Here is a 27,855-nt window from a genome sequence, read left to right as displayed (position 1 = left end):
TGTCAAAATTTAGCAGTAATAAATGTAATAATAATGCATATATTTGTGGAGACTGGGGTCAAGTTGTACTTTACAATTTTAAAAATGTGCAGAATTTTTTCAAGTTAATTCATGTTAAAGATTAGATAGCTCTTAATATGAAAAGGAAAATGCACTGAGCTGTCACCAACGTCTTTCAAATGAAAAATGACCTCTACACAAATCAATATCACAATCGTTTTTTACAGTACAGTACATCTTTTTAATTTTAACAAAATTTTACGAATTATTATGAAATCACTGTATCAATGACTAAAAGATGCAAGAGTATGAAAACGTAGAAAACATTTTATTGTACATTTAGAAGAGATGTAAAATTTGCAATTAATCTTGAGTTAACTGTTGAAGTCATGCGATTAATTGAGATAACAATTTTTAATTGCCTGACACCCCTATTTTTTTTTTACTAATTTACTTTACCCGCAAAAACGTTAATGACGTATACTAAAATCCCGATGAATTACGCGAATGATCAAAGCGTTTGTCACATTAAATCTAATTCACAGAGCGCCACTTAACTAACTCATTCACTGCCATTGACGGCTATTGACGTTAAAAATTCATTTGAACTATTTCTATTAGTTTAACATTTTTTTTCACTTTTGTTAACAAGAGTATGAAAACCTAGAATTTTTTTTATTGTACATTTAGAACAGATATAACATTTCTGATTAATCGTGAGTTAACTATTGAAGTCAATAATTAATTACATTTTGTTAATCACCTGACACGATTTTAAAAAACTAAGAAAAGATGATTAAAAATTAGGAGCGTCAATTTTTAATCGTAATTAATTGCATGACGAGTTAACTCACGATTAATCACAAATGTTATATCTGTTCTAAACATACAATAAAAAAATTATAGGTTTTTATACTCTTGTTAACAAAAGTGGAAAAAAATGTTAAACTAATAGAAATAGTTAAAATGAACATTTGACGTCTATAACCGTCAATGGCAGTGAATGAGCTAAAAATATTTTTGTCATATCTTTGGACAAAAAGATTCCTTACTTTTTTCTATTTTCGCTTGAGTCACTCAAATTACCTAATTTCAAATGGTGATTACTGAAGAACGGAATAAGGTAGAAACATACTTTTTTTTCTAATGAAAGAATGGAATCTAATCTTTCTTTTGGTATTCATTGTGTTAATGTAGTCATAGCACGCAATATTCTGTTCACCTTGAAAGATGAGTGAAAATGATCGAAATCGGCTGGCACTCCCAAGGTTGTTTTTTGGATAACGTTTGGCAGTAAAAGAGTTAGTAGCCTTTCAAAGTCTTCCAAACATCTTAAAACAATACAGTACAGGTACAAATACACTACAGTAAACGGCTTACTTGAAAACGCTCTTTTAGTACGTACATTACATGAAAGGTACATGCGGTAAAATAATGGGCCAAGATTTCCCATCTTTGTAGTTCACAAATCCCCTTCAAAAACATTTCGGTGAGTAAGGCCATTTTTCAAATACAATATATTATATATATATATATATATATATATATATATATATATATATATATATATATATATATATATATTTCTCTGCTTCATATTACTTTACATTTGTACATTATACTCCTTTACTTTCAGAATATTTTCTGTTGAAAATTTAGTAACGCAAGTTTTTGTTAAGGCTTTTGTAGCAGCGAGAAATCTGAGCCACGGTGACCTGAGACTTGTTCTACCAAAGTACGTACCATACAGTACATACAGAGTGTAGGCAGTAATTCGCCACAAAAAAAGAAAAATACAAACTTTCAGTTTTTATGTTAATAAAAAAAAAAAGTGAATAAACAAATTTGCAAAATGCTGTGCCATGAATATGTGCATTTTGGCACCACTTTGAGGTGTGTCCAATCTCCATACCTAACAAACTAATGCCAAGTCGCGACAGCCCCTGCCTGAGCCCGTCCCCCAGATTCTCCGGTAACTGCCGTCTCCACTCTTCCTGCCTGGTGTAGTGCTCCTCATCCAGAGAAAGACGATCCATGTTTCTGGCCAGGCTGGTGGCCAAGTTGGTGATGGACGTCAGGGTGCCTGCGTGGGCACATTTGAACGATCAAAACATTTGAAATGAAAATAAAAGCGTCCCGAACATTCACGTCACCTTTTGAGATGTGCTTGACGAAAGACGTGGTTCCCCTGGAGACGCCGCTAACAAAAGCGCCGGGTCCGCGTGTCAGACCCTCGTACGGCAAACGGAAGAAATCGGACACGCCATTACCGATGCTGCGCACCAGGCTGGCAGGACTTCCCAGGATCTCCAAAGAACCCACAACCCAGCCTAACACACAAGGAAATGTGATTTGAGTTTTGTTACACACAAGCAGAGGTGGCAAATTCGGGTACAAAAAGTAAAAACCCTGCCACAGTATGGCTTTAGCCCCACGTGCTAGCTAGCGAGCTACCTAGCTAGGTCCCGGGTGCTTGGTTATCTGCTAGGAAGCTAGCTAGCACAAGGGGATGAAGCTAAACTGTGGCAGTTTTTTGGATTTGCCACCTCTGCACACAAGATGGATGAATTAAAAAACTCATTATGTCCTGGAAACGGTTACATACAGTAAATGTTCTTCCGGAACAAAGAGACAAAAATTGTTGTAGGATGAATTCCCCAAAGCCATACTGAGTGACTGTATGTGTAATGGCCTGATGTCCCAATATTTTCGCCCCAAACAGAAGTGTAGGATGTGATCTTAGTGGAAGCCACAATGCGAAAATAAACCAGCAGCACCTGCTCACAAACAAGCCTCCGGAGTGCTTTAATAGTTTCCTGCCAAAAGAACTTTATAGCGTGTGAGGCTCTCGCTACAAAAATGTTTGACATCCTGATTTTATATCTACATTGTTAACTCTATCATTACACATACAAGTTCCAAGTACAAAGCATCCAGCGGTATAATATACTATCTTCCGAATCCGCTTTTGAGGATGTCTTTATTTATGGCTCAGTGACAATCGCACAATGCCTAAAATGTTGTAAAAAAACAAATGGACATTTCTTGCCGACTTCAGTTCAGTCAGAGGCCTCGAGGTCCATGTTGTTTTAAATAGTTTTGCAGTGGTTTTAGTGAAGCACTAGATTGGAGTTACAATTTACAGTGGCATTACACAATTACACAGTGATATAAAAAGTTTACACACCCCTATTTAAAGGCTAGGTTTTTTTTTTAAATAAAAAAAACTAACAATCTAAATCATTTCAAATGTTTTCCCAACCATTATATGACCTTTCCTGTGCAACTGCTTAAAAAAAGAAACGTACAATATATTGCCAAACGTATTGGCACATATGTACTTAACTCATTGACTGGATTTTGACTGATTTTGCCCACAAAATATTGTGTTCTATTGCTATATGGAAGCTACCAAAAGAAAGATTAGAGTCTCTTCTTCAATCAGGAAAAAAAGTACCTGTAGTTTGTATCTGTTTCCGTTTTGCAACAATTAGCATTAGAATATAGCTTTCATCGTTGTTCAAAAATTTGTTGAAAACACTGGGGAAAAGAGCTTTTTTGCAACATGGCACTGGTTGATCTCTTATACTCTGCTGCCACCTGCTGGCCGTTTTTTGTAATAACTACCATTGCTTTAAGCGACTTCTTCAGGTCAGAGGCTGCATCAAAGTCTACTGAATGCTCTAGCATAAAATTTTTTTAAAAAAACATATACTGTACGTTTTTGGGACCATGGCAATATTGAAAACAGAACGTTTTTATACGTTTTTGGGGGCAAATGAGTTAAGTGACATCCAATTCTTAATGTTTAGAGTTCAACATGACGCTGGTCTACCTTTGGCAGTTATCATCTCTTCTGGGAAGGAAGTCCACAAGATTTCGGAGTGTGTTTATGGGAATTTTGGACTATTTTTCCAGAAGCGCAATTGTGAGGTCACACACTGATGTTGAATGAGAAGGCCTGGTTTGTCAGTCTCCGCCCTCATTCATTTCAAAGGTGTTCTATCGGGTTGAGGTCAGGACTCTGTGCAGGCCAGTCAAGTCCATCCACACCAGATGTTGGAACAGGAAAGGGCCAGCTCCAAACTGTTCCCACAAAGTTGGGTGCATGGAATTGTTTGAACGCTCGAGGTATGTGGAACACGCTGAAGCATTCAGTGAAAAAGAAAAAGGGGAATGTTTGAATGTCATTATCTTTGTCTTACGTTGTAATGTAGTAATGCCAGGGATTGTGCAATTAGAGGTAATTAGAGGAAATTGTCAAACAATTTAGTTATCGTCATCGTCTCCATGAATGACTTCTATTTTAATTTTCATGAACAAAATCAACAAAATTATCACTGATGCCTTCATTGTAGCATTTTTTTTTTTGTGATGAGCAGCGTTGTGTTTGATGCAAGCTTTTGGAAATTTGGCCAAAAAGTGCAACCTTCAATGTTGCTGTCAGCCTCTTGACGGCCCCCCTGGCCAGTTTTACAAGAAGAAAACTTTCGGTTCTTGGTAATGTCACTGTTTTGCCATATTTTCTCCCCTGATGGCTTCTTCTTCAATGTGTTGCATCGTATATTTAATGCCTTGGAAATAAGGCTGGGCCTTGTGGCCCAAAAATAAATCTAGATTTTTTTCAGTCTTTCAAGACGATTACGATTTTAATCGATTTTAATCTAATAAAGCCAACAAACATTTATTTAAAGGTTTTATTTATTCAAAAATAATTCCAATGCACGTTCAGACAACAATAATACTTATTGTTTGTTAATATATCGCGATGCTTGTTCACACGATCCGCAGTATCGATCCATTAAGTGGTATCGCGATACTTAATTGATACCATACATTGCTGTGCAGCGCGCCCGCTGTGCACTGCAGCTGCATTACGAATACAAACATAAAAATATCAATAAAAGCAAAAATATATCAATTTTGAATGGCGTTATTAATATTAATATAATTGAAATTGTGTACATTGTTCTTGTGTTACAGCTACACAAGGGGTCAGCAACCTTTCCTGTCAAAAGAGCCAATTTAGGCCAAAAAAATAACAAAATATCTATCTGGAGCCGCAAAAAAGCATTTGATCATTGTGATGAAGGAAACTGCATGATAACACAAAAATATAAAAATATATATTTTATATATAATATAATAATATAATATATAATATAATATATATATTTTAGGGCTATCTTTTTGACATTTGGTTCCGCCTTTTTTGCTATCAGTTTTCTGACATTTTAGGCAATTTTGCGGACATTTTATGGTAATTTGTGGGAAAGTTTTTTGTTTTTGGACATTTTATAGCTACTTTTTAAACGTTTTCTTTTCTGCTTTTTTCCCCCCTAAAAAAAAAAAAATACAAATAATATTAATGGAGAGAAAAAAAAAATCTGACAAAAACCTGGCAATTGAACAGCAGCATGTAGACTTATGAAATCTTCTCGGGATACACGCTCTCATGCACACAAAAATACACCCATTGGACATACGTACAAGCATGTGCATGATATCCATATGCCTACGCCGTGTGCATGTTTAAATGTAGTATTATACATCCTGAAGCTAATCAGTCCCAGAATGCAATGCTTGCCCAGCCTAATGATGACTCAGGAAGTGGAGAACATGGCGAGGTGTTGAAATACAAGCAGAAAGCAGGGCTGTGATGAAACACAGCGGAAAAGGAAGAACCCAGCCAGAACAATAATTTCTGATGTGGAAATGATGGGTTAAATCAGACCACATGTGGAGGCTTCGACGAGAGAGGACAAACGCACGGGCCAGAGGCTTTCTACAGTCAGACCTGATCGCCAGACTTCTGCATGGTGACTGCTCAGATTAACCATCATGTATCACAAGTAATCTGTCAAACACAGGGAGGCCTTTTGCCAGGGCATGAAGGGATTCACATTTTGCTTCCTTTCTTGCCTCGAGAGAAGACATGTCAAACTCAAGGCCCGTGCGCCGCGTTCGGCCCCACTTCCAATTGTTTCAAGCTCATTTGAGGTGTTCTGAGATTGGATTTGCAGGATAATTGCATCCTGTCCTTTTCTATAGCGATTGCCTTCAATGAAGCCAAAATTGATGTTCTTGGAATGTGGAAGCGAGTCGAAAAGCAAGAGATCTCACGTCAAGTCCACAAAGGAACACTGGAGCTAAAGAGTAACCCACATCGAGAACAGCTAACATTTTCTGATGTAAGCCTCGGCAGAAACACTGACGCTGATTGGATATGCGATCTTGTCATTGATTTACAATTACAGGTGATGGAAAAGGGAAGACATCATCACGTATTCCCTTACTGTGGACGAGAGCACTGGCATGACCGACACTGCACAGCTGGCAATTTTTATCCGTGGAGTTGACTCTGGTTTGTGCATTACAGAGGATGGAGCTTTTAGGTACTATTAAATCATTGCATGACACAAACCCTAAATAAGATATATTTGAAGAAATGTCTTGGACCAAAATTATGAACACCTGCAATGCATGGAAAAAGCAGTGGATTTTTTTAGATGGCGGAGAGAGAATTGTTTACTATATCATTGTATTCGTCCCCAAGAAACTAAAATTATGCAGCGAAGAGATGAAAATGGAAAATTATATGGTGGGCAGTTTAGTGCTCAACATAAATGAGTATACCACCCAAGTCATTTGCGAGAACAACTTGATTTTTGTTTCACAATATGACATTCCCCTCACAGATATGGCTTATTTCATCATTGGAGGAAAGGAAAGCACAATTTTTGTCTCAGTTAAGTTGCTAAGCCCACTTCAACATAGTTTCTTGGCAGCAAGATGCCACAAGATGGCGACAAAGCAATAATTGCTGAATTTGGGAAAGCAGTACTACAAATATGAATAAATGAATTCTTTATCTAAAATGTGTGAAAATGACATAAAACCAACAAAACGGATTAAATTGAAAAAAATAAATAAACTTGATTCGAAAAGGAGTAGAAATAATGACTAACTTATTTACTCTTACCCTTTCCTTATAACCCTGTATAAGCATTTAAGGGTTCACTGTACATTCATTTAATGTTGAATAATGAGAATTAAATTAAACACCAATTAAACTAAATCAAATCTAAATTTTGATATACTTAAAAAAAAATCTTATCTAATCATTGAAATTGTGTACATTCTTCTTGTGTTCACCAAGCAATGGATACAAATCTTGATTTTCAAAGGCTGTTTTCTCTATTGTGTTGAGCACTGTTACTCTTATACGGGGTCAGCAACCTTTCCTGTCAAAAGAGCCATTTTAGGCCAAACAAATAACAAAATATCTATCTGGAACTGCAAAAAACATTTGATCATTGTGATGAAAGAAACTGCATGATAACATAAAAATATACAGCATCCAATATGTAGAGATTCAATTTCTTCTACTGTTCGTCTTCCATTTTTGGATTTTATTGGTAATTTTTCAGACTTTTCATAAATTTTTAGACTTTTCTGCTGTTCCGTCAAATTTTTTACATTTTTGGCAATTTAATGGACTTGTTTTGGTCAATTTCTGCCCTTCTTCTTCCTTATTGTTATATATTTTATGGCTATCTTTTTAATATTTTGTTCTGCCTTTTTTGCTATCAATTTTCTGACATTTTGGGCAATTTTGCGAACATTTCATGGTAATTTTTGTGATTTCTTCTTTTGTTTTTGGACATTTTACAATTACTTTTTGAACATATTATACATTTTGTAGCTTCTTTTCAAACGCTTTCTTTTCTGCCTTTTTCCCCCCAAAAGAAATACATTTTCAGATTTTTGGCAATTCCAAAGACATTTCATGGTAATTTTATGGACTTCTTCTTTTGTTTTCGGACATTTTACAAATACTTTTTGAACATTTTCTTTCCGGCCTTGTCTTAAATAAATTTTTTGACTTTTTTTGTGGCAATTTTGCAGATATTTTATGGCAATTTGTGGGAAATCTTTAGTTTTTGGACATTTTATAAATACTTTTTAAACATTTTCTTTTCTACTTTTTTTTTTTCTAAAAGAAACAAGTTTTCAGATTTTTGGCAATTCCAAAGACATTTCATGGTAATTTTATGGATTACTTTAGTTTTTGGACATTTTACAATTACTTTTTGAACATTTTCTTTTCAACTTTTCTTAAATAAATTTTTAGACTTTTTTTGGGCAATTTTGCGGATATTTTATGGTAATTTTAGGGATTTCTTCTTTTGCTTTTGGAAATTTAATGGTTACTGTTTAAACTTTTTCTTTTCTGGCCTTTTATTCAATTCTTTGACATTTTTGGCAATTTCATGGACATTTTATGGTAATTTTCTGCTTTTTCTCTTCCTTTTGTGACATTTTATGGTCACATTTTGGAGATTTTTAGGGTAATTTTTTAAAACTTTCTCATCTACTTTTCTGACAGCTTACAAATGTTGAATTTTTTTTGAATAATTAATTATTCATTTAAAAAAATTCTAATTCAATTAATTTAAATAATATTAAATTCAAAAAATAAATACAGTACAGTATGTAAAATATTAATCATTTCAACACATCTTTTTTTTTGAGAGATCCACAAGGTGCTACACAAGAGGGACTAAAGAGCCACATGTGGCTCCAGAGCCGCAGGTTGCAGAGCACTGGGCTACACTGAGTATAATTGTACTCCTGATGGCAACCCTTACTTCTATGAGTCCAATGGGATTACATTGAGTTTGACACCCCTGCAGTAGCAAAACTAGAAAGCTGCCTCAATACAAATTTGTCAACATGTCCGAGACGTCCATCAAAGCCCAAACAATTGACTCATTTGATTTGAAATGATCGTAACGCAACGGTTTATTGTCCCACTCTTGTCCTGTAGGTGGCAGTAATGAAAATGACAGAAACACAACTATTGTGCTACATACCGGCTCTGAAGAGGGCCCCAGCAGCGTAATGCATAGCCAGAGCGTGGACCAGCTGTCTGGCTGTCGTGCAGAGCGGCCCTCTCTCAAACAGGGAGAAGGCTAGAGGAGTGTGGTCTGAAGCAATGTAGAGCTTGAGAGATGCGTGGATGCTGACCAGCAGGTTGATCGGCTGAATAGTCAACCTCTGCAGACGCACAGGCCGGACCAGCGCCTGCATCGACTGAAGCACCTACAGGACATTTCATTTACACAGCATGACATTACTGCATAACGGCCTACATTGTCTCATCTCATCTCATTCCAACTCTTATGTTATGATTTATGTACCTGCTCAGGGATGGTGGGGGCTGATCCAGACTCAACCTTACACTTTTGAGGCTTCACTGAGGCAATGGCAGAATCAGGAATGAAGGTGTGGAACAGAGTTTTCACATAGTAAACAAATGTATCTTCAAGGTACACTCGAGCAGGCTGGACCTGGAAGTTGACCTGTGGAGGACACAAAGTAGTTTTAAGACTTGAGATACAATAAAGCAGGCTACACATAGATTTAGTTTGATTGCTCAGGATCATTTTTACAGACATCCAACAATCGGGCAGTTGCTGACTGAAAGGAGGAAAAAGGCTCCAATTTGTCCCAATATTGGTATGTGTGTACAGTAAAAAAAACAAAAAACTCCCACAATTCTTGGAGGATAAGGACCCAGCCCAGCCATGAATAACAACTGATGCTATAAAAAAAAAAAAAAATATATATATATATATTTTTTTTTTTTAAATCACGGATGAGTGAGTTGCGAGTATGTGGGGGTACGCTGCATTAGCACATGCTTTTACAAGATGTTCAGAATTAAATCCAACCTCTTCCAGAGTGCAATTGTCCGCAGCCAGGATCAGCCTCAGCTGAAGAAAGCAAGAACGTTTAAACTCCTCCAGGAGTTCGGGCGTCTCAGTGGGAATGCCATGGTTACCCCACTGATTCGCGGGTTCCGCCACTCCTCTCTGCTCTTGGCACAGCAGCACGGGGAAGTGGAAGCTTGCGCGGTTGTACAGCTGGTTGTCCACTTGCAGGCACAAGCAGTAAACCTCGATCAGCGAGGCGTCGGGCATCAGAGGGAAAATGGAGTCCGTGGCCGCTCCGGGCTCGAGGGTCAACTCGGGGGGCAGGGAGGTGGGCGCTGGGGCCAGTCTGAGGAAGATGTTGGTCAGTGTGAGTCTTAGCAGCTCCACAGAACCTGAAGGGCTGGTGATGTCATCACTCAACACTACGCTGGCCTCACTCAGAAGGACAGTTAAGGACAGCTTGGTTGACCTGAAAAAAAAAGAGGAGTGAGACAATGATTTCACATTCAAACGGATTAATTAAAGCATTCAGGTTGTTTACAGAGCATAATCGAAGTGAGTTTCCTACCAACAGAGCATAACAACAAACACTGTCTGATGTCATTTGCTTACATTAACCTGATATTTAATCACATAAATCTCCGGCTATTCAAACTTGAATGATGTTTTGTGTTGATGTAATGGAATAAATCTGGAAGAGACATGTTCTGAAACAACATCATTGTAACTCAGCAGGCTTTTCTTCCTCTCCCGTGGTGGAAAAGATGGCACTTTGTATGTCACGTCTATTCATGACTTCTGCATAGAAACGGCAGATTGAGGTCACCTAGGTTCTTTTGGGTCTTATAGTTGAAAGACACATCATCAAGCAAGTGTCCCTGCAGACATACCTGTTGTGTTGGTTGATTACAGAATCGACACCGCCCTCTGGTGACAGAGACAGAACCAAGGTTCCTCTCTCATATCCCACATCAATGTAGAGACAACCAAAACCTGGCAGGAACACCACCTGAACAAAAGGCAAAAAATAGTTAATGCAAAACTATTTATTATCAGCATAACAAATCAACAGATTTCACCAAGAACTATCCAAACATTCTTTTCACAGATGTGTTCCCGAACACGCACGTGTCAGATTTTAACCTCCATCCCTCCCCCAGATCAACTTGATCAACTCCTCATGTGACAAAACGAATAGCCCACTGAACACTTCACCCAGCAGTCATAACAAGCCTGAACTTTGACCTCCCACCCGTAGCACAGAGGTCAGATGAGGACCCCGTAGTAACCAGAGAAGCGCGGCCTCAGCCTCAACCCCAACCTGCGGCTGGCTAGACACAACACCAAACATGACGTACTTTCCTGGTTACTCTAATCCCTGACCAGCTGACCAGACAAACTTTAAAACGTTTCAATTGCCATTACATGGAAGCACCTCTTGCACTGTATAATCTCAGTGTGTTATCACATATACCTTGAAGCATGTAAGAAGACTTGCAACACAACTCCCTCAAAGCAACATTTATTATTATTTTTTACCTGAGTACCAGGGCAATTGATGTCAATGGGGTTTGTCCAGTCTGTGCTGCCGACATCTGCCGTGCTTTTTAGCAACAGGGTGGGCAGTGCTTCTCTCTGCCGGCAGTCGGGGAAATTCGAAAAGTGATGGTAGAGCTCGTGGTGCACGGAGCTTTTTGCAGGAAGAGGACAACAGAACACCTCAGTCCTTGGAGATTCTGTAAAAGATGAAGTTCAAATATTTAGTCATATCTCCGCAATTCAAAGAGCTATACGTAGACTTTCCTTCTCACCTTTGACGTTCTCCTTAAGCAAAAGTTGGATGGGACATTTGTTGTGAACCAGCATGGGAGGGCAAGGATCTTCATTTAGAGTAATGTATGTCACTCCAAGGTGCTCCTGGTACGTCAAGACTATGGCCCTGGAAAATTCAAATACAAATAAAGAAACCCATGATAAAGATTATAGCCGTCTCATAGCTACACAATAAAAGAGAAATAGTAAAAGAAATAGAACTGAAAGTGGGAATGCTCTTTTTTTTTGTTTCATTACTGTTGCTTAGCAAGCTACAAACTACTCAGCACTTCCTTTCTTTTAGTCCTGTGCCAGCTTGCTCTAAATTGACCGTTGCTGCCACAAGCTCTGTGGTGCAGTTCACCCACCTGCTGATCGGACCACCCCCAGAGCGCGAGTCACCGGGAACCGACACACTCTGCCTAATGAAGTCTGGTCGGACGAGTACGGGAAGGCTCCATGCTGTCGACCCATGTTTGGCATCAGGCCTTGATAATGAGCTGAAAAGCAAGCATTTCACTGGCAAGGGGAACTCCACGTTCCCCTGATTGCTGGTTTGAAGATGATCCCAGCATGGCAAAGAGCAGGGTTTGCTCGGAGATGATGGTTGAGATGGAGCCAGGTTGAATGTCGTAGTCTCTGGTATGTCACAGGCCTGTGCAAAGTACAAAGACACTTGAACTGCATTTGTCTTTAACTCATTCACTGCCATTGACGGCTATAGACGTCAAAAATTAATTTTAAGTATTTCTATTAGTTGAACATTTTTTCCACTTTTGTTAACTCTTTGACTGCCAAAAACGTTAAATAACGTTTAGTAAAATCCTATGGAGGAGTGCCAAAGACGTTAGAAGACGTTTGTTTCAAAACAGAGGTGAAACTAACCATTTTCTATTGTGGATTACTGAAAAACGGAATAAGGTAGAAACAAACTTTTTTTTCTGATGAAAGATGAGAGTCCAATCTTTTTTTGGTAGTATGTGTGTTTCCATAGTCCAAACACATAATTTTCTATGGACCTTGAAAGATCAGTCAAAATGCTTAAAATCGGCTGGCACCCACGGCATCCCTTTTCTGAAAACGTCTGGCAGTCAAAGAGTTAAAATGGAAATGGATGGATGGACAACCAAAGTTACATAGAAAAGTTGAGAAACACTGTACATGCTCAAACCTCATTATTATTTATCTTATTTATTTCTTCCAGCTGACATTTGTCTTAACTTGGTAGCTGAGAAGTGCTGGGCTGGTTTAAAAGCCAGCGATAGGATCACAAGAGATGAGGAACAGATAATAATGACCGTTCTGTAATGTTTTCAACATTTGCACCCACTTTGATGTTATTTAAGGCATTTTGTTTTAGGATTTCAGTATGTCCTTTAGTGGCAACTGGCACACTTTGGCATTTTTCTGTAGGGAGATCTGAAAGCTTATAAAATGACATCATTACATTGTTGCTCCCTTTGGGGGCATGCAGCAGATGAAAGCGAGAAGGAAAACCTGCATCCAATTCTGGATGTGAGTCTAATACCCTTACCAAGTGCCATTGACTCATGGTGAGAGAGGGGGAGCAAAATGATCTGATGGAAAATGGCTTGCTATGTCCTTCTAATCCATTTGTGTGGTCGTTACTGGGTGTGTATGAGTCATGTGCACAGTGTAGTATTTACTGTACGTGTGAAGCTGTAGTAGGACAGGATAGGCTTAATTCTGCGGCATACACAAGCAAACACATTTTTGCCTTGCAGAAACTTTTTTTTCTTACATTAAAGCATTGCTACGTGTATGGGTTTTTTATCCCCCCTCCAACACAAAATGCATTTGTATTATGCTATTTTCAGTGTGTTGTCCTACTTGAAATATACACTTACACTCAACATTCAAGCTTATTACCTGGTTATCACTTCCCAACCTGTGGTCAGTCAGCAGAGGCCTGTAGTGTACCATGTAAGGAGTGCTGTTGACAAGGATTGTTCTGTCCTCGATCTGGAGAATCTGGATGCCATGTTTGACCGTAGACGACACACAGAACTGACAAAGCTTCGGATGGAATGAGAGGTACAGACAAAAAAGTATTAGCCATGGAATGCTTCATAAATGAAGACATTTATTTGCTTTCTGGAGTGACTATGGCAGTAAAACAGACATAAGTTTTATATTGAGACAACATCCACATTAAGTTAATAACTGAATGATAAATAGTCCAACAAGGCTGAACTGTCCTAAAAATGTCAAACATCTTTGACCTAAAATGAGCGATTTGCCCCGTATCACTCCAGTCCTATGGCAGCTAGCCTAACTATAAAAATGTCAAACTTTTTTGACTGAAAATGAACGCTTTGTCCTGTATCACTCCAGTCTTATGGCAGCTAGCTAGCAGCTAACAACAAAGTAATTTATTAACTATACAAATTTCAAATCTATTTAACTGAAAATTATTTGCAATTTATCACTCCAGTCCCATGGCAGCTAGCTAGCTAGCTAACTAGCTAACTATAAAAATGTCAAACTTATTTGATTGAAAATGAAAGATTTGCACCATCCGTATAAATCCAGTCATGTGGCAGCTAGCTGTGTAGCTAACTACTGGTAACTTCAAAAATGTCAAACTTATTTGACTGAAAATAAATGATTTGCCCGTCTGCAAAAATGTCAAACTTATTTGACTGAAAATGAATGATTTGCCCCCCATTCTAGTCCTATGGCAGTTAGCTAGCTAGCTAACTAACTTAGGTGAAGCTAATAATGGTTTTGATTGTTAGATATGAATTTAACAATGTTCATAAAAGGTGAAACTTCCAGTTGTATAATTTACAATGGAACGGATACATTACTCATGCACTCACACATTCACACTGCGGTGGCGGTAAGCTACTTAAGCAGCCACAGCTGCCCTGGGGCAGGCTGACGGAAGCGAGGCTGCCAGTGTGAGCCTACGGCCCCTCCGACCACCACCAAACATTCGGCCCTTCCATACACCAGTGTGATTAGCACTGGAGGCAATGTGTGCGAAGTGCCTTGCCCAAGGACACGACGACACATGAGCGGGGATCGAAGAGCCGCCCTTCTGGTTACTGAACGACCGTCTCTACACCCTGAGCCACAGCCGCCACAAGATAGAACCGCACTGCATGATGTTGACAGCTCTTTCTAATAGTTGATGCATTTCGTTTACCCAATTTAACAATAATCTAACACATTTAATAAATATCAAATACAATATTAAACAAACTGTTGTTTTACTCAGACATGATTTTAAAGGTATTTCCCCAGTTTTAAATATTGTATATACCTAATTAACGATCTGGTAAATGTATTTTCCATTCACTTTTTCAGGTTTATTTGCCAAAAACTTTCAACATTACAAAAGAGCAGAAACACGTTTTGTTTGAGATGATCAATTCATATACTCATGTTGTTATGATAGCTAATATTCATGACTCATACCCCTCTCACCTTCTGTCTGCCAGGGAAGGCTCCCAATGTGATGTCTACCTCCACATAACCTTCCTCATCCAAGGCTACCAGCGCCGAATCTGTGCCTTCCTTCCATTTAGGTGAGGTTAGATCATGGACGAGTTTCATGGCTGTAGACTTGTGGACAGTGTTAGTTTGAGCCCAGTAGATGCCAATTTGGAAAGCTTCCTATATCAGAGGCACAAGCGACAAGTGTGTAATGAAGCGAGATGGTAATCTATTTAGACTAAAAACCACATGCTATGAATGCTTCCTTACCTTGAAGTTAGGTGGTACTATGACCTTGCCGGCTGGTATCTGCAGCACGATGGTCTCCCCCTCAAAAAGCCACATATCCCACTGGGAGTGATTAGCTAACAGGGCCCAGGGCAGCAACTCCACCAGCAGGGTGCTCAGGCCCAATTTCCAGCACGATAATTTTACCTGCATGGGACTGTCCCATTGGGCAAGGGGCTCCGGCACAGACCTATTAGAAGTACTGCGTTTGAATTCACTTTAGCCACATCAATGTCCTTTTACTACTGTGGCTAATGAGTAGTTATGCACAATTCAATAAACAGAAACAGGCAGTGATGCTGGAATACAGGAACAAATGGGCATTTAAATTGTTGGATATTGTAATAAATGGATAGGAATGGTTTGAGCAAGAGTGGACTTGAGGGAACCTGTAACACTGGAAATGTTAATAGCTTGTTCTTTACAGAGAGCATAGCCAGATGACACAAGCAAGCCAATACAGTGTTGGAAGTTGGTACTGGCAATGTACGCCAAAGCACCATGACTCTTTGACTCGAAAATTCTCCCCACAGACACATAAACACTAAGGACATAAATTTAGACAAAGGGGCAAACATACAGCTACCTGTAATGCAGCTTTGATAAACAAATGTCACTGTCAGTTTCGTCTATCTAAACATTTTAACTTAATTACTCAAACTAAAGGAGACAATTCTCCTGTCCACTTACTATGTTTTACACCTCTTAAGTAAAGCAGTAGACCTTCTAAAGCAGTTATTCATGGAGTTGTAAATAAACAGACAATTATTCTACACTATATATGACACAGGCCATTAACACACTGACACGATTCACACAAGTGATGCACTAACAAAAAATAACTAAACAAGTTCAGATATAGACAACAAGCATGGGAAAACATGCAGTCAAATAAGCATTTGTGCACTCATTTCACAGTAATCACGATCTTGTGCGTTCATGTTCAAGTTCAAACCAATTAAATGTGACCTGGTCTCGACTCTCGGCTCTCTAACCACCGGCACTCTGCTTCAGCTACCTACTTCCATTGTGGTTAACCTTTATTATATATGGTAGTGGTGGGCTTGCATGCACAGGTTTAATTGATACACTGGCCTTGCGGTGGAGGTCAGCCAAAAGTTTGGCTCATGGATCACTTTGCAGCGCCCCGTAAGGAAAGATAATATATTAAAAGAATGACAGTGCCGTGAATAAGTATTAAATTAAATTCTTATATATAGATATTAGTTGCAGTTTCCCGTTTTTATGGGAAAAGTCAGCTTTAGAATAGTCTTAAGTTCACTCCGAACAGGACAAGCTGTTGCGCAAATGAGCGTAAAGATTGATCCAAATCATCCTATATTGGGCGGTAAAATTTAAAATACTTACTTGTAGTTTGCACAAACATTGCACTCCAAGTAACACAACAGGCGTTGGGTCCACACCCTTATTTGAGTAGGTGATGTGGAGTCATAACTGTAACTATTGGTGTGTGTGTGTGTATATATATATAATTTTCTCAAAAATCGACGGTGCGCCTAATTTTGAGATGCGCCTTGTGTGTAGACCAAGGTCCAAAATCTGATTGACTATGTGAGAGGACTTCTCGCTCACATTGCTTATATACAAGAAAGGCAGACCTGACTGAGGATAGACATGAGCGTCAACGGAGGTGAGTTCTCCAGCACCTCCTCTCCCTCTCCGCCACGACAACGAGACTGACTCTGACAATGAGACGGCGTGTTTGATGGAGAACTTGCCCAGTTTGTTTCTTGTACAGAAGATCACGAGGACTATGACTAATTTGTGGATTAGGATTGATCAAAAGCAACGTGAGTATATTGTTATATACTTCAAGTACAACTGAACTCACTGTTTACATTGTTACTTCAACCGAACTCAGTTTTGTTCCGTTCGCTGCCTATTTAAGAACATGCGCTAGCACTAGTTTCAGCATAATAGCATGCTACCATATGTTTTGAGCTAGCATATGTTTAACCGTGCGTGCGCCCAATAGTGCGGTGCGCCTTATGTGTGTGTTAAACACATAAATAGCACCCGTAACTGTGACTGCGCCTTATAATAGTGTGCGCCTTATTCTTGTGAAAATACGGTATATACATACAGTATACAGTACTTTGACTTATGAGTTGAGTTTGTTCCGCAGCAAAATATAATATATATAATATAACTCAAATTACTCATGTCAAATCAATTGAAATGCCATGAATCAATTCCAGCTCTAAAAAAATCCACACATTTAAAATATATATATTTTAAATGTGTGGATTTTTGTGGATGTTGCTTTTTGAGAACTGTATTGTATAAAAACGTATCGGTAATAAGAGAATGTAAAGAAATTAACTTCATAAAGTAATTACTGTACGGTGCAACAAGTCAATAGTCAGAATACAATTGCAATGGTGAACAGTATACATATGTGTCTATGAGAGATGTAACCTTCTGTAGTGAGTGACGTCAAAATCTTCTGTCTGGTTGGCCCGACTTGGCCAGTTAGTCACCGTGAGAGCGTCCAGGCATGATTTTAAGCCTTGTGTCGCTCGTGTTATTTTTATATTTGTCCTGTTCAATAAATGACTAAAGTGCATCAGTGACTATGGCTCCCATTTTCTTTTCGTTTTTGTTTTGTTTTTTACTTCACTTCACTGGTGTGGCATAAAGCTTACTCTAAAATAAAATTTTGTCACAAAGAAAAAAAAATGCTGGTCAAATTTGACAGTAACTTATAGGTTCAGGGAGTAATAAGTTATACTGTATACACTACTGTATCGTCACATAACCATGTAAGTAAAGCGCAATCTTTACTTGCTCTCATGGAAACTACTGAATTGGCATACCTGGCAGTGTCTTTGGAAATGTACGGCCATGGTAGCTCAGCGGACGCCTTTTGACCATAGAAGTCTTGCAGGATGTGTTCCAGGTTGTCCTCATCTCCATTCTTGTCCAGTATCTGTTTGATGAGGCTTGTGGAAATGGGCACAGCGCAGTGGGAAGCGTCCTTATCCTCGCTGAAAAAGACAGCAAAAACATGCACAAGCTGGCACCCACAGTCAGCTGATATAACTGTTCAAAATGAAGCCGTACATACATAAGAGTTTGTCCAGAAAGTACATATTTAGTATAGACTAAATTCAAATACAGAAGGTTCAATGAAATTCTAAATTGCTCACAATGAGAGAAATCTGAATGAACGGTTGTGCATAATCGTGTTTGGTAAAATCTAGGGGTGTGCCCAAAAAATCGATTCTCATAAGAATCGCGATTCTCATTTAGTATGATTCAGAATCGGTTTTAAATGTCCCAAAATTGATTTTATTTAAATTATTTCATACCGTCTTGCCTTTGTCTGTGTGTGCCTTTATTTGGAACGCTGTTCATGTTGTACCCGGTTTGGTCACTGAGGGGCAGTGTGGTTCAACGCGGTCTAATACACTGTTAAGTTTTAGCCACATTAGAAAGTAGAAGGAAAAAGTCACGATTAAGTTATTCCAATAAAAGTTTTTTTTTTCAGCGTGCAGCCGTTCTTTTGAGTGATAAAAGTGCTGCGAGTAGCGCGCTAATTAGCATTAGCGAGTCAGACTGGAGTAGATCATTACAATTCCTTGCACATCTATAGATTGAAGCAAAAATCATTGTCAATCAAATCATTTTGAATCAAAAATCTTTCTTAATCGAATATCGATTCTGAATAGAATCGCAGACCCAAAAATCGGAATCGAATCTTGAGAAATTCAAAGATTCCCACTCCAAGTAAAAATATTTACAAAGTGCACACTTATGATTGTGAATGAATTGCATCCATCCATTCTGCACTATGATGGAACTTTATGGATCTGCGACAAGAAAGATGAGTGGGAAAAGGTGTTGACAGGAAGCTTTTCATTCAAAACTCTTCCTGGGAGGTTCAACTTGAAGAGGCTTCTAATTGTAAGCCTGGGTTTTCTATTGTGGTTGCCTCAATGACCTGATCAGGACATGGTGGTTGTGTTTAAGACCTGTCTGTCTCTCTTGCGTTGCACCCGCAGCGCTGTCCATTATAACCCGCAACTATGTGTAATTACAGGAAGGAAAGATGAGCCGTTGACCATTGAACACTGAAAATGGAATCCATCCTTGAGGTTTACATGTGTGTGCGTGTGTGTGTAAAGGTACATTCCCACTTGTGGCTTCTGTCGAGTGTGTTTGCGAGTATGGGAAGGGATGAGGCATGGATTGAGTTGGGCTTTCAGAGGAAGGAGAATGGACGTGTGTGGTGAGACACGGGTTTATTCAGAGGACACTGTAAAGACGAGGATCATTGTGGCCGCAAACCCAGAAGGACAAGACTCTGAAATATTTTCTGTTGAGACTTATCTGAAACAACAGGAGCTAAATATACCCCCTCACTATTACTGTGGTTCTTTTAAGGCAGCTGTAATCAAAACAAACTTGTGACCAGATATCAACCCCGCACCCCCAAAAAACTTTCTCAGGGAGTCAATTACACTCAATCAGTAGTTGCTACCAAAAGAATGAACTCCCCTCAGTTCATTCTCATAACACGACAGTTTATTCATGCACAGATGACAAATACGGTAGGAGTAGCTACCATACACTGTATACATCTGGTAGTAATTTCCCAAGGGGCCACCCACACTGATGCATAAACACCAATGTTGCTGAAAGTCAAAGCAACTGACATTTATACATGCGTGACATGACACATGAGGTATGATGATGATGTTATCCAGTGATGTTATTACACTGTTTTCTTCAGATGAATTACAGATGCATGACAATTATTTCAGGGAAAATGTTGATGCAAATGACATTTCATCTCTGAAAAAACCTGCAAACTGTGTCTTACCGGATGTTTCGAGCAAGTGAACACACACACGGACAAGAGCACATGCCTGCATAACCCGCCAATCAACACGAGCGGATGCATACTATACATCCTATCGTCCACTAAAACACACACAAAGCCAAGGTGGGACCAACAACCCGCTCTCTGTTAGAGCCTATATGTAAATTAGGGGTAATTATAGGGAGAGCTGACATGTTGGAATTGAGGTTGGGTTTCTGCTGCCAAGCTTACTTCCTGCTCTCCTGAAAAGGTGCTTGGATCTCGCTGGATTGTGAGCTAATGTTGGCTAACACAGCTAATCTGTGGTGGAACAAAATGGCAAGTGTCTCTCCCACTGCACGAGATTGAAGCCTAACAAGCCAGAAAAAGCAAAGAGTCCGACTGTCCTTTGCAACAATTGTTAAAACATGACTGGAACACTAATGATTTGCCACAAAGAGAAGAAACATGACAAATGCCTCTTTTTCTGTGTCTAATTATGGGACTGCTGAGCGTAGCAAGCAAGCAGCACATATTACTATCCTAGAAAAATGGGTATATTCTTTTTATTTTTTAATCTTCCACCAATTTTTCCGCAAGAATGCGGCCCGTACCGTAGATCGCACGGGGACAAATGAGGTATCAAACGATGCGGCTCGATCTGACTCGGTGCGGCATTATTTTTCTAGGAATTCCCACTTACCATGGTGACGCAATACCCCAAAAACTACCCCAAAAAGTGCCATAGGAATGAATGGGAAATGGAAAGACAAAATCACACATCAAGCACCTTTTTCCAAGACACGCTGCGCACGCATACGTTATCCGACCGATACAAATTTTAGCTCATTTTGTAGGAATTTTTCCCATCTTTAGCTCAGTGTCGAAATCTTTTTTAAGGAATGAAAGCTCTCCCCTCTGTGCGGGTTCAAAGACAGTGAGTGATATAGCATTTTAACACACTCTGTTTTAGCAAATAGCTAGAGTGCCGGGAAGCAACAAATCTCTTGCCAAAAGTCAAAAGTTTCACTTCAAGTCGTCACCATGGCCACAATCTTTTCTCACGAGACGTCAAATTCTCATATTTTGTAGTCTCTCATACAATCTCAATGGAATGTGGGGCGCGTGACGGCTCCAAGTCAAAAATGGGTGTGCGCTCTTAAAGGGACAGTGAGATATTTTTAGATTATGGTTAACTTCCACATTTCTTGACCGATTCCAGTTATTTAAATTTTAAACTGTTCAGCTCATTTACATTTATTTAAATACATTTTCAGGGACAGTGAGATACTTTTAGTTGATGTTGATTATGGTTAACTTCCACATTTCTTGACCGATTCCAGTCGTTTAAATTTTAAACTGTTCAGCTCATTTACAAGAGTCAGCAGTCCCATTCAAAATTTCCGCGGGAATTTTTCTAGGGTTAGTTCTTTACTACTGTACACATTTTCACGACAAAAAGGCTTGAATGATGATTATTTCGATACATTCCTATTTACCTGGCCTGAAAAGTGAGGTGATGCGTGAGGTCTGCTTCAGTGTTGAACAGGGGCTCCTGGTGGCCCCGTCCTAGAACCAGCTGGCTCTCTCTCAGTCCAAGGCTTCTCTTCTCTATGTGGATGATTACTGGGTCTGGTAAGTGGCTCCTCATGACAAACAGCGGACTAAAAACAACCTGCATGAGGAAATCGATATTGAGAATGCATTATGCATCATTCAAACTCGTTTTTAATTCAATGAAAAGTCCTCCAAGCAGTACAGGGCTGAATGAAACAGATATCAGCCACTTATTGTATTGTATTCTATTCAAAAATTATCTTTGTAAAGGCAATATTTTTATACAGCCAGTAATGGACATATCATAATAATATTTGATAGAGGCAGAAAAGCGACGACTTTAGGTCACTGGTAATGTTGTTTTGATTATCCGATTAAGCATATGAAAACGGGATTGTGCTTCCGAAATAAGTTTATAAACGCCTTTAGGGCAATAACCAAAAGCTATGAGATAGCCGCTCAATTTTTCATCACAATGTAAAAAAAAATTAAATATGAATTTAGGACACTCACCACTCTTTGCTGCATATGGGAATCAGGTTCAATAGTGATGAGATTGCACCAGACAAAGAGCAAAGAACCCCCGGAACATGGAACCTGAAAGAAGGCAAAAAATCCTTTTTAGTGGGCCAAACTTTATTCTAGTCTTGACTGGACTGGAGGATGTGATAGTTTCATTCATAACTCAGCTGTCATCAGTAATCTATTGTGGTACAGTGTTCCCTTGCTGCTTTGCGGTTCGGTTTTTGCGGCAGCACTCTATCGCAGGGTTTTCATTTCTGACCGTAACTCATCTATTTCGAGGTTACTTAGATATTTTGTGGGCATTCATGCTATTTTTCTTCCTTATAAGTCAGAAAAGTTGAAAACATCTAGATATTTTTGAGTGGAAATTTATTTTACAAAAATGGAGGCCATGATCATTAGAGTAGGCATAGGCCAATTATCGGTGCCGATATTTGGCATTTTGACAAATATCGGCATCAGCCTTTTTACGAATCTTAAGGCCAATAAATCTGGTATCTCACTGAGCGGCAAATGCTTGCAAACGTAGCAGAATTTTACTCAGGATTTGTAACCCTACCAAAAATCCCAAATTAGCTACATTTGCATGAATTTGTCGCTCAGTGAGAAAAAGGGAACTTTTCATTTATGGATTTATTTAAATTTCAACTTTATAAAAAAAAAAAAATATGCTGAGACTGGGAACCACCTACACTCTAAAAAATAAATAAATAAATAAAATAATAAAAAAATAAAATAAAATTAAGAAACAATGTTGACAATTTTGAAAACTTTATTTTCAGTAGAAAATTTTAGGGAATTATTTACTTGCTTAGTTTTTAATTAAGCTTAACACATGCTGATGACAATTTTTGTTAGAATTTTTAAACAAAGCTGTCAATTCTTAGTATGTTTAAGATTAAAATAAAAAGTACATTTTTAAAATGTAATGCTAATATTTTCTATTTTACTGCAAATAAATATCGTCTTGAAATATCGGTTATCGGTCTCCTTGACTACTAACAATAGGTATTGTACCATCCTTGAAAAAAATAAATATATATTGGTCTATCACTACCTTAGAGCTCAAAATCCTCGTTTCTGCATCGTGGGTGCATTTGGAAATATGTTCAAAGCGCACTGCTTCACTCAGACCACTCAAGAAATAAACGCAGTACCAGAGCCCAGTGCGTCAGACACTACAAGGAAATTAAACAGTTGAAGCACGAGCTGCTGATTATAGAGTGCAGTCAGAAATTAATGTGATTGAAGTGTACAGGGAAACCACCACTTAATAACCACGTTAAAGTTTTTCTTTTTAGTTTAAAATGGAATACTTTACCACGGACATCTTTACCAGATAAAAATGTACAAAACTTCTCTCGCTGTTCATATTCAACAAGGAAATGGTGAGTAATTCTGTGAAAACATAATTAATTGCAGCATCCATTCGCCATCGGCGCTTATTGGTTTCATCCTGCCTAAACAACGCCTGATTGGTCCGATCGAAAAAAAAAAGATCGGCTGCGAAGCGGGAGCGCTACAAGATGTATTCTCCGGAGTTTGTGAACTCACAATACCGTGAGAATTCATCTTGCTGGCAAGGTTAATCACTGGGGACCATGATATGTATCACCCGTGAAATGTGAGGGAACCGTATACTTGTTTTCTTGGATAAGCACAATTTTAAAGGCCAAGAATGAATATTTACATTCTTTATTTGATATTCCTTGTCCTATTTACACACTTTTGGACATTTCAAGTAGTAGTTAATGGGGTGATCTTTCACTAGTGAAAACAGACATACCAAGAGTATAAAATAAGAGTAAACTTGTTAGAATGAGGGAGTCCAATCTATGAGGATGCTCATCATAACCCCCAGTGCTTTATGGCAAAAAATGTGATGGGGGACAAATGGAAAGTGTGTGGTAGAAAGAAAGGAGGATGAAGGAAAGAGAAAAAGGGGAGTTAACTATAAGATAGTCAAGGTAGCCAGTAAATGGGCGAGGGAGTCAAAGAAGCAGAGAGAAAGCTACGAGACTTTGAGAGTGGAGTCAGCTGTGGTGGCAGAATGGCAAGAGACTCATAAGTATCAAAACAAAAGAGAGAGAAGCAGTCAACTCAAGAATCAGATGGGCAACATAAGTGAAGCAGAGATCATCTGGTGCTAATCCAGTGGTGTGAAAGTGTCTTCAAAGCATCTGTTAGTGCCCACATATCAGCTAATGTTTCCTGTTTATAGTTAGCGATGTTATGAGTGAGCATAAACTGGATTTTCAACATCTTTGGGTAACAGGCTACAAAACTGGAACACATTTGTAAGGGGATGATCCCGGGTTTGTTGTCAAGTGATGTGCCATAGCGGCCACCCAGAAGACGATGTGCTCAAAGTTGGTGGTCCAGGCAACAGCAACTAACGGGTGTCAAGATGAAGATATGATTGTGCATTAGGTGTGTTTTACCATCATTATGAATGGAGTAGCAAGGTACAGTAGGATCTATTTCTCTGCCTCACGGTCCAATCAAACCTTTAGTTTGCCATACGGGAAGTTGATATGTTCAAGGCCAAAAGGGTTCTGGCGTGTCTCTAATCTGTAAGTCGGGTACATTGCAACAATTTAGCCTATTTACCTGGACAACAGAGCTGCTGGTGCCTTTGTCCTTCCTCTCAAGCTGCACATCCTGGGACCAGTCGTCATCCCCTCGGGCCCTCACACACAACTCTGTCAGTTCGGCATCTTCCAGAATATAGGAAGGCAACTTCGTCCCAGATTCCAGGCAGTCGCAGTGTTCTTTCACCACCGTCTGGGCGTCAGGGCCGACATAGTGCTGCACCAACCGCAGTTCAATATCCTCAGTTAGGTAGCTGCACATGACCTGCCGCCCACAGATGATCACCTGTAGAGGGGAAAATAGACACCGTGTAAATAATAGAATGGCACAGGTAGACCACAGCCGTCTAACGAGGCTGCAAAATTCCAATTTGGATCAGCACCAAATTGTACACCTTTGAGAACCGCTTTCTGCAAATTCAGATTCATACACTGGGGAAAAAAAAAATAAAAAATCTGTTATGCTGATTAAAACTAAATTTAGTATGCTGGCTCCAAATTTGTATATATTTTTTTCTAGCACCATTTTTTTCTCTCCACTGTGTACCCTTCAGATAAGCAACATTCTACTGATATTAGCATCAAGCTCATGAGTCCCCATGTTGAACACTCCAAACAGCTCCAAACGTAAATTTTTACTCTAAATACTTGCACATGATTATAATTATAGTAGCCATATCCATTGTTAAAACACAATAGTGTTAAATAAACAGTGCAGTCATGCATGTTTCTTTCATATTTCATTGTACTGTATGTCATTGTCTGAAAGAAGGAAAATGAGGATCCTGCAGTTCAAAAACTTGAGAAAAAGTGAGATCAGTCTTGGATTCCGCACCCTAAAAATCTATTAAAAACAGCTGTCAGATCTAACTCAACAAAAATTGAAGACACAGATGAAGAAATTCTTAAAAGATGCTTCAAAATCAACCTGCAACAAAGTCATTTATTATTATTATTTTTTTTTTTTTACATAACACTGCTCCCAAACAAATGGTGAGGAAACTGATGACACAGTACAGTATATCTAAATCAGGGCAGGGCAATTTTTTTCCTAACAGGCCACAAGATTATTTACTATTATTATTATTATTTACATTTTATTGCAACTTGACAAGGGTCAGTCAGAGACTATGCACAGGCCCTAAATCTGACCTAAATACTAGTGTCTAAAAGTGGTGATAGAGTGGTGAGGGTTTATTGTGAAAAAAGAGACATAGTAGTCAAGTTTGTCAGCAGCCACCCACTGCCCCACGCTGAGGTTGTGTGTTATGAGTTGGATGGGATCAACACCCCTTAGCCTCTCATATGAGCCAATGGAAAAAAAGATAGATGCTGAGAAAACTGTGAGAGACAAAGTCTGTTCAGTCTGGAAGAGAAGACGGAAACATGCTGTGTCATTGACACTGTCAACAAGTGCATGTGTCATCAGTACAGTTTGATGGAATGATGCCTTTCTCAAAATACAGTGACTCTTCTTTTGCATTTGTGGAAATGACAACATGACTGTTGGTATAAGAATGCAAATACAGACGCTTCATGGTTTGCGATTGCCTGTGATGTGGACTAAATGGGCACACAATATTTTATTTTATTTCTATTGATATAAAACAAAATAAAGAGGTCATCTCAGTAGCACAGACAACCAAAACCAATGTTGAAAAATAAACAGTTTTCTTGAGAGTCAATGATATTAAGAGTGGTAAATAATAAAATACAGATTAAGAAATAGTCCAGCCTGCTGTACCACATGACTTTTGTCATACTTCAAATGCACAAAAACTAATATTTAAAGGATATACAGCTGCTTAAAGGATTTATGCAGTTACAGTCTTCAAGGTAAAGATTTAATTAAGTTTTTCAGATTATATGCGGCACATTTGTCATTGTCATTTTGCTTTTATTAAAAAATATAACAGATTTACTACTAACTACATTTCCAAGAAAATATTTTGAATGAGTATCATAAATCAAGGGGGACTTTTGAACAATAAAAAGCAATTTTATCATTTTCTTGTTCTTGTAAATATATCCCGACATGTATTGATTGTACCTGTTTTTGGACACCGTTAAGCTGCACCACCTTGATGATGAGCGAGGCAGTGCGACCTTTGTACTCGATGGTCCTGAGCAGGGTCCCCACATTGTCCACGCTGAAAGCCTCAGACCAGCGCCAGTTACCCCAGCCTTCGATGCAGATGTGGAGCAGCTGCAGCACGGAACGGAGACGAGGACACACACAAAAACAAAGACAGAGGCACACTTAACATCAGAGGGTAGTCGCCTCGCTCTTTATTTATTGCTAAGCAAAAGGCACATAAACAACATCGTTCTTTGTTTAAACGATTTTGGTAGGGGGACAAACACAAAGTTCCTGTTTACTGGTGCAGAACAGGCCTGCTGCTGTAGAAAAATAGGAGGCACACACAATAAACTGGCTGGTGGAAAACAGCTGATGTGGAAGCTAACTGTGGCTGCATGTGTGATGGATGTGGACGAGTCTGTACTGCAGACGTCGAAATAGGAGGCAGAGAGTTTGGCCCTCAACCATTTGGACTTCATATCCATCCCTTCAATATGTGCCTGACTGTAAACACAGCGTCGGGAGGACAATAAACAGATGGTGAACAAATTTACATTGGATAACATTTTCCAACTGTGTTTTATATAATTCCTTGAACCATGGGTCACAATATGGCAATATTGATGAGGATGACAACTCAATTCTGTGTTAGCAGACTTCACAGTGAGCGGAAATCAAAACTTCTTTGTATGAAATGCATGGTCATCTATCAAAACGGGACTATATACTTTTTGTAAAGACAATTTTAATACAACCAGATTGCAAAGATATACCAACTGTAAATAAGTATAATGAATTGTGATACAGATCCTCAATAGGGTTGAGGTCAGGGGATGATGGTTGTCTTGCTTGAGTATTATTTTACAGTGCAAGGCACAGATATCCTTCTCATGGCAGGAAATTATTATTTAGTTTGTACCAGAAATTATTTTGATACCTTGAGGTACCCTTAAGTGGTGTACCAACCCACTCCAGTCAAAAACTTCACTCTGCCAA

The 27,855-nt window shown here is 38.8% G+C and overlaps 1 protein-coding gene across 3 annotated transcripts in view; it reads right to left on the bottom strand.

Moving 5' to 3' along the window:
* Positions 1–27,855, bottom strand: part of vps13b (vacuolar protein sorting 13 homolog B) — a 349,203-nt gene that overhangs the window by 7,344 nt on the left and 314,004 nt on the right. For all 3 annotated transcript variants that reach the window (XM_077574861.1, XM_077574863.1, XM_077574862.1), the window contains 17 exons: positions 26,830–26,985; positions 24,799–25,065; positions 22,177–22,260; positions 21,606–21,781; positions 18,119–18,289; positions 15,264–15,471; positions 14,985–15,173; positions 13,422–13,568; positions 11,900–12,186; positions 11,531–11,658; positions 11,259–11,455; positions 10,610–10,728; positions 9,738–10,188; positions 9,204–9,365; positions 8,877–9,105; positions 2,154–2,330; positions 1,913–2,083 (listed from right to left, as the gene is read on the bottom strand). In XM_077574861.1, the coding sequence (XP_077430987.1) occupies positions 1,913–2,083; positions 2,154–2,330; positions 8,877–9,105; positions 9,204–9,365; positions 9,738–10,188; positions 10,610–10,728; positions 11,259–11,455; positions 11,531–11,658; positions 11,900–12,186; positions 13,422–13,568; positions 14,985–15,173; positions 15,264–15,471; positions 18,119–18,289; positions 21,606–21,781; positions 22,177–22,260; positions 24,799–25,065; positions 26,830–26,985 (3,319 nt within the window). The remainder of the gene's footprint in view (positions 1–1,912; positions 2,084–2,153; positions 2,331–8,876; positions 9,106–9,203; positions 9,366–9,737; positions 10,189–10,609; positions 10,729–11,258; positions 11,456–11,530; positions 11,659–11,899; positions 12,187–13,421; positions 13,569–14,984; positions 15,174–15,263; positions 15,472–18,118; positions 18,290–21,605; positions 21,782–22,176; positions 22,261–24,798; positions 25,066–26,829; positions 26,986–27,855) is intronic.

Source organism: Vanacampus margaritifer, chromosome 9 (genome assembly GCF_051991255.1).
Source record: "Vanacampus margaritifer isolate UIUO_Vmar chromosome 9, RoL_Vmar_1.0, whole genome shotgun sequence".
In the NCBI taxonomy this organism is placed as follows: Eukaryota; Metazoa; Chordata; class Actinopteri; order Syngnathiformes; family Syngnathidae; genus Vanacampus; species Vanacampus margaritifer.
This window is presented reverse-complemented; position numbering and strand designations above follow the sequence as displayed.